General features: G+C 35.1%; 1 protein-coding gene across 2 annotated transcripts in view; it reads left to right on the top strand.

Annotated features, from left to right (window-relative positions):
- Positions 1-6715, top strand: part of LOC126492510 (putative P2Y purinoceptor 10) — a 24011-nt gene extending 17296 nt beyond the window's left edge. Inside the window, exons 2-3 of one of the 2 annotated variants that reach the window (XM_050128962.1) lie at positions 1500-1608; positions 5032-6715. In XM_050128962.1, coding sequence (XP_049984919.1) covers positions 5228-6286 — 1059 coding nt within the window. In that variant the 5' untranslated portion in view covers positions 1500-1608; positions 5032-5227 and the 3' untranslated portion in view covers positions 6287-6715. The remainder of the gene's footprint in view (positions 1-1499; positions 1609-5031) is intronic. The other variant, XM_050128963.1, reaches the window with a different exon arrangement.
- Positions 6716-8160: the final 1445 nt, after the last annotated feature.

Raw genomic sequence — 8160 nt, 5'->3', positions numbered from 1 at the left:
TGGTGAGTTCCCAATAGAACATCCCCATTGTCTCAGTGTATGGGTGCACCCCTCGCGGTCCTGAGTTCCTTGTTCGTGCTCTCTCTCCTTCTGCTCCTGATTTGGACCTTGAGATTTCAGTCCGGTGCTCCATTGTGGGTCTCTGTCTCTGTTTCCTTTCATCGCCTGATGAAGGTTAATATTCAGGAGGATGCCTATATGTTTTTCTTTGGGTTCTCCTTCTTATTTAGCTTCTCTAAGAACCCGAATGATAGGCTCAATGTCCTTTATTTATGGCTAGAAACCAAATATGAGTGAGTACATCCCATGTTCCTCTTTTTGGGTCTGGCGTACCTCACTCAGATTTTCTTTTATCATTTTATGTGTATGAGTATTTTGCCTGAATGTATGTCTGTGCACCACATATGTGCCTGGTGCCCAAGGATTCAATGAGCCCTCCATATGTGTGCTGGGAATGGAACTAAGGTCATATGAACAACAATTGCTCTTAAGCACTGAGAAAAACCTCCCTTAAATGTTTTATTAGTATTTTTTCCAGAGTGTTGAGAAGAAAAAGATAATTGAGTATAGAGAAACATGCCAGATTATACTACAAATTGTTGGAAATTAGACCATGAACTTGTCAAAAAAAATTCCTTATATCCAATGTGGAAAAGAAAAAACAGTGAGTTAAATTATTCCCAATATTTGTGAGGAAAAAGTACTTTTTTTCTCAGATAAAGCAACTCTTGCTTGTATTAGAAGTATGTGCGGGCAGTGATTTCAAACAGTGATCATGGGGGATAATTATTAGAAGTGTTTATTATTGATCCCCATTCGAGATCTACTGAATAAAAAATTCCGGGTACAACTTCACTCTAGATCATTCTGAAGCATGTTTAACTTTGAGAGTCATGTGCTACAGTATTTGGATTTGTGGTTAGAAGCCTATTTTAAGTGGAACTTTCAAGATTCTTTTCCATTGTGTTGTTAAGATAACTGTTGTAGTTGTCTAACTACAGCCGATCCTTTAGCTGGGTGCTAAGAAATGAGTCACCATCCATTCTGGAGACTGGCCATGGGCCATCACAAAATAACAAATGATAGTTAGAATACTGGAGAACTACCAGCAGGAAAATTTAAATGTTCTGTTGAAAATCATAGCTATATGGGGTAAAGGATATATTATTCAGCTTGATTTACTATCTGACAATGTATACAGCTATGTTCAACTTATGTTTGCACAATTTGTCACATGTTATTCAGTTGAGTCATCGTTAGCTACATCTTCCACCAGACAGGCAGGATTTCATTTATTTGGAACACTAACATATTTGACACTGTGAGGTTACAGAATGGAACATGAACTTTGGAATTTCATATGGGAAGCCTTCTTGGATAATTTGAATTTCCTACTTAATTCCTAGCAATTCAACTTAAAATTTAAGAAACAAGTTGTACAACTATATAAAGATGACTATGGAATAATGTTTACTATAACTTGTATTTTTTTTTTCCAGAAAAGATCTCACATGGCCCAGGCTGACCTTGTCATAGCTATGTAAAGGATGGTGAACTTTAACTCCTGATTCTCCTGCCTGAACCTCCCAACTTTGGGACTGTAAACAGGTATCACCATTCTGGACTTTCCCATTGTTTCTAATAGTAAGAAAAATGGTAATCAACTACAATGTCCATTAAGTAAATAAATTATACTAGATAATTTAATTAAAATGCAAATATCCATTAAATTATCATTTAGATATTATTGACATGGATTTTTATTCTAACTGTGATTAAGTGATTAAAACTATGTTTATGGATATATATGTGTATACAAGTCAAATTTAATTAAAATGGCTATTTATGAATCCATTTATATGTCAGTATACATAGAAAAATTGCCTGCAAAGTTTATGAATGAAAATGTTATGTCTGGAAACTTTTGTTTATATAAAAGTCTCTGTATATGTATAAAACCAGACTGTATCGAGACTCTAAGACTGAGCATTTGATATTAATAAAATTTGCTTTGTCTTTGCTTATCTCTATTTTCTAATGGAACTCATTTCCTTATGTGTAAAAATAATGAAAGATTAGCAACAACATAATTAAGTATTTTTAAGTAGGCTTCTTACACAATCTTATCCTTCAGGGACTAGAGTTATTCCTTTAAAGATAGTATATTTGCTCTGGAAAATTTGGAAGGACGCAATACCTCTTTTTATAACAGTTAACTGTCAAGGTTAGTGATCTAAAATCTGGCTTTGGTTCATTTCTTAACATCTGTGTTATCGTGTAATTACAAAAATGTGCTTTCCATCTTCCAAGTTCCTGGAAAAGTTGCTATTATTCTGTGGTGAGAAGCCAGAGACCCCAGTTCAGCCATTACCACTAACTTTCTGTGTGAATTTGTAACTTTTAGGTTTCTCTTTCTAGAATTGTTTTCCTCTTCTGAAAAGTAACTGATTCTTATCTAGATGACCCCTAATAGCTCTATAATTTAGGAATCTATAATGCATCTAGAAGCCAAGCAATCTTTAGAAAGTGATTATGAAACGTTGAAGCGAATAACAATAGTAAACCAAGCATTCTAAAATATTGTTGAAAGGATTCTGTTTTTGAAGTTCACCGGATGCCAATGGTCACCTTTACTTTTTCTGTTAATGGAGTTTTAAATTCCTTTCATGTGTTAACATATTTGAACATTGGTGTACTTCTGACACCTGGTGGTCAAGTCAAACATCACAGCTAAATCTTAATCCCCAGACACTCTTTCATTCCCACTCATTCACCTCCTCTCACAAAGACTTTCTGTCTCTCAGATTCATTTGTCCTTCAAAAAAAAAAAATCATTCACTCAACAAAAAGTCAGCAGACCTTCCCAATATTCAAAACCATTTACTAGACTTTTATTTGAAAGGAAAATATGCAACAAGAGGATGAGTATTAGACATGTAGGAGATTTCTATTTCCCGCAGGAAAACCACCTGGAAAGGAAAGTGACCTCAACATGCCAAAAATATTATATGATGCTCACTAAAGAGAATTATTAGAATTATGGATACTGGGATGCCAGAAAAATTACTTTTGTAATTTGTGGAAGTGAGGCCTTGCCTTTTAGAAGTCTCAGGTTGTTCATCTGACAAATCAGCCATTGTATCTTATTGTTTCATAACACTGGTGTCAGAGATTGATAGAGTAGACACAGAGTACTTATTATAGAATCTGTACAAAATAGGCATTTAGTAATTGTTATTCATTTTTATAATTAAACCAAGATTATCAGCATTAAGTGTCTGATTGTATTTGAACACTCCACCTGGTTTGTGTTTGCAAGTATTTTAAAACTTTAGCTTGAATATAAAAAATACACAATATCAATTATTTCAGTTAGTGCAAGAAAATTATAAAAAGGTGATAGTGTTTCTCCACTTACACTTTACTGGGCCAATTGCCTGATTCAACATCATAGTTAACTCAAAAAAAAAAAAATCAGAGTAGCTGTTTGCCTGAATGACCTGGTTGTTTGACTGCACTGAACATTCAGCTAAGTAAACACAGTTTATCCAGGAGTTACATGTACTCACTGCAGAGACATCACATAGGTTTTGAAACAGTATGGGCTTTGTCTGAATTGATTACATCTTTACAGCTTTTGATTGACTGTGGCTAGGTTTGTACCCATGGTTCTAGGACCCCATATTACTTTGCAGACTAATTCAAGAGGCATTGCAGCATATGCATTTCACTTTTCCACTTGAATACTTGTTGCCATTAATGTTGTCTCATGTTTCCTTTAACTTTATAAATGTGTAGCAAACTAACTGCCTTTTCAAGTACTAAAAAGTACAGCGAAGCAATAAAATGTTTATTCTTTTGTGTTTGAAATCAGATATAAAAAACATATTTCCTAAAAACTATCAAATGATAATTAGTTAAATGTTCATTCTAAGGGTGAAATAAGTTGTACCATGGTGGCTTTTGGCCAAAAGCAGTAAAGTTGTAATATAAAACAAAACCAAGAACAAGGACAATGTCATATTAGGAAATGAATGTTTAACCTGGCTAAGGAAGATTTTAGGGAAGGCATGATTGTTATTTTCAGATATTTGAAGAGCTTTTTTTTTTTTGTCTAGCAAGGAGTAGACTCTTTTGTCTTTGACAGGAATAGCTAAGTTGAAACAACACGGAAACAGATTTGAAGTCACTAAATCAATGAAAGACATTTTCAAAATTTATGACGACTGGAAATACAACAATTTACATGAATTTTCACGGGATTTCAGAGCTAAAAGGAAACAGCCTCCTTTCTCTTCATTTCTTACAGGATATTCTCTAGGGCTTCATGAATTCTAGAAGGTGACTGAAATAGTGAAAGGATAGTTTCAATATATAGAAGTGTCTGAAGCTGCTGTGGTATTGTTAATGAACACAGAACTTTTGTGGCAAGAGCTTATAAAAGGCATTAACAAGATGTTAGTGAAATTTGCTTTCAGTCAAATTTTGAAGAAGGGAGCCCTGTTTTTCTTGAGACCTTATCCTTCCTAAAGCCTGGTGCCCTGCCAGCCCCTGCTTAGACCCCTAATGCCGTTAAGATTTCATAGCTCAACTTAGCAGCCATATAATGATATATAAGGTAGCTACTGAAAATGGATTAAAAATTCATTATCCTGTGGTTGATAACAATAACTTTGCTAAATCTCAAACTTTTTGGACAGAGACAGATATACAAATGAAACATGGAACTTCACAAGGTTGATGGGATATTTGTCATGAGATCTTGACTGTTGGCTACGTGTGAAATTTTCATGATTCTCTCTCTGTCAGAATAAAAACCCGATTAAAGTTACTGTCAAAATAACTATCTTTAACATTTTTGAAAATATCTCCCTAGCTACTATTTATCTCTTGGTAAATTGCTCCACTATTTTAATTCGACATAGATGGGAGCTTTCAAATTTATGAAAGATGACATTTTACCACCTCTGGTAGAAATACAACTAATATGCTGACCTTCCTCTGACCCTATTTTTATTCTATTTTCCATAGAAACCACCATGCAAAGCTTTTCCTAAGGAAGGAACATAATTGCACAAGTTGGGAAATCACCGCACAAACAGTATGACAGTTCAGTGCACTGATCTGCAAATGCCATTTCAGTACACCCTCTTGGCAACCACGTATATCTTTGGACAGGAGCCATAACTCTATAGGTCAACTTGATGAACATACTGAGATATTCAAGATGGGCAGCAATAGTACCGGCACTGCTGAGAATAATTGCAATGTCACATATCTGAAATTTCAGTACTCTCTGTATGCAACCACCTATATCTTCATATTCATCCCTGGACTCCTGGCTAACACTGCGGCCCTGTGGGTCCTGTGCCGCTTCATCAGCAAGAAGAATAAGGCCATCATTTTCATGATCAACCTCTCCGTGGCAGATCTCGCTCACGTCCTGTCCTTACCTCTCCGGATTTACTATTATATCAACCGTCAATGGCCATTCCAGAGGGCTCTTTGCCTGCTCTGCTTCTATCTGAAATATCTCAACATGTATGCCAGCATTTTTTTCTTGACATGCATCAGCCTTCAGAGATGCCTCTTTCTCCTCAAGCCATTCAGAGCCAGAAACTGGAAGCGTAGGTACGATGTGGCCATCAGTGTTGCCATCTGGGTCATCGTGGGTACTGCCTGTTTGCCACTTCCCATCCTGAGAAGTGCGGGCCTAGCCAACAACAGCGAATCCTGCTTTGCTGATTTAGGGCTTCATGACATTAGTATGGCTTCCTCCATAGGCATGGTTACAGCTGCTGAACTTGGAGGGTTTGTATTGCCTGTTGTAATTATTACATATTGCACATGGAAAACAAGAAAATCTCTACAGGAATTCCATGACCCACCCCAGAATATTAAAGAGAGGAAAAAGGCTTTGAGGATGGTCCTAATGTGTGCAGTGGTATTCATAGTGTGCTTCACGCCTTACCATCTCAACTTTCCGTTTTTTATGATGGTGAAGCAACACGTCTTCTCCAACTGCTCTTTTATTAAAAGCACTCTGTATTTTCACATCATTTCCCTGTGTCTTGCAAATCTGAATTGTTGTCTTGATCCAGTTGTGTATTATTTTATGACTTCTGAATTTCGTGATCAATTTTCAGAGCATGGTAGTTTGTTCATCCAGTCTTGTGTGAGATGTAAGGACAGTACTTTGGAAATTCATCAGAGGAAGGAGAATCTTCAGACCATCTCTCTTGAATGTTTAGATGTTCCAACACAATGTGATGAAATGATTATCTAGAATAACCTTTCTACTCTGTCAGGTTAGTCATGTCATGTCATTTCAAAGTGATACTGAGTGTTGGGAAGAAACATCCCCTGCAATCAAATAATCTGTCTACAGGAGTTCTCTATGCCAATATCATCTGTGGCCCGTCTACGAAAAAGCTTTCTCTTCACACAACGTGATAGTCAACAAAAAGAGTCTCCTACCTATTCCTCAGTAAGGGGACCAATTGTCTCATCTTCATCTGAGAAAAATATATTAAAAAGTAATGGGTATGTACAAGTTATCTAAACATTGGGAAGTCTACATCAGAATATGACCCTAACTTTATTTAGAAAACATACACTACTTGTGCCAATTGGATGGCTTTTTATATTAATATGAATTATGGAAATGACCAACATTATAACTTAAAATATCTGTACGATTTTTCTTCACCTTAAAAAATTATTTCAGGGGGAGAGGAGTGGGGGGAGGGGGAGAGGAGAGGGAGGAGGGGGAAAAGGGAGACGGGGAGGGAAATGGGAGGCAGGGAGGAGGCGGAAAAATTTTTTTTCAATAAAAAATTATATTTAAAAAAATTATTTCAGATGAGCCTTTCAAAATTACCATGGAAACCACAATGCAAACACCTTAAATAGAATTGTGCTCTGCATATTTAACAAACTGGAGATTAAAATCTCAAAATGAAACCTTTTTGCCTAAATGTCTGTGGGTTTGTGATGTCTTGCATAGTTTTTGTTTACTGGCACTAATTGGGAAATATTCTCATTTATTTGTTTATTAAAATGTGTCATTCTCTAGTTAGACTGATTGTTTCACATGTAACTTCAGACACAACTTCATTTGATACATTTAAATCAACAGATTAAAGAAGAATCACACAATACATGCAGTTTCATTCTGTTAAGGTTAAGTTGAACCTAAGTTTTTATAAGGAAAATATTCCAATGAGCTGAATCGAATCCTATCATTAATGCAGAACAAGCATTGCCATTTAATAAATCTTTGTTGTTGCATCATTACTAATATAAATCTTTCCCACTGGAAATTTTGAAGCCAACCATTTTTAAATATTGGGTATCATTAAAGTGAAATTATATAAAGCAATGGTTAGTCTCAGAAAATTGCTATTTTTGTCTTGTCTCTTTGTTTTGAATAGCCTTTAACTTTTTATTACATTTTTGGGTTAGCATATAAGGGAGTGGATTTCATGCAATATTTCCATATGTATACATCATCGTACTTTCTTACTTACTCCCCCAGCCTTCTCTTGATTGTTCTCCAATTCTTATTGGTGCCCTTTATTTCTCCTGCATTCTCCTTTCTGCTTTCTTGATACAAATGTTCTGTTACCTCTTGTATTTGATTACTCCCTTATTGTATGTTGCATGTATCACTTTACATCTCTCATTTCCCTCTTTACCTTCATGTTTCATATATATATATATTATATGTATATACATATATATAATGTGATCAAAATTTTGTTATTTGTCCAGTTATTTCTTTATAGTTTAATAAAATTCCATTGTTTATAATAGTACATTTTATTGGTCCATTCATTTATTGATGGATATCAAAGATATGAACAGGATCTATACCTTTGCTATTGTGAATAGTTCAGCAATAAACATGCATGTGAAAATACCTTTCTAATATGATTTCTCACAACCCATAAATACAATAAATCATTGGATCTTGTCTTTAAATTGAATAAGCTAATCTCTTCTTATTGGTGTGTTAAAGCCATTTATATTTAACCTTGTTATTAACAGAGGTCTCCTAATTCATTCAATTCAATTGGATGTGGGTTTTTTGTTTATTTATTTATTTTAATTCATTTATTAAAAATTTCCACCTCCTCCCATTTCCCTCCCCCTCCCCCC

Source organism: Alexandromys fortis, unplaced genomic scaffold, assembly GCF_014885135.2.
Source record: "Alexandromys fortis isolate MF-2015 unplaced genomic scaffold, M_Fortis_MF-2015_v1.1 scaffold_251, whole genome shotgun sequence".
Lineage (NCBI taxonomy): Eukaryota > Metazoa > Chordata > Mammalia > Rodentia > Cricetidae > Alexandromys > Alexandromys fortis.
The sequence above is the reverse complement of the archived record's forward strand: the minus strand, read 5'-3'. Positions and strand labels throughout refer to the sequence as shown.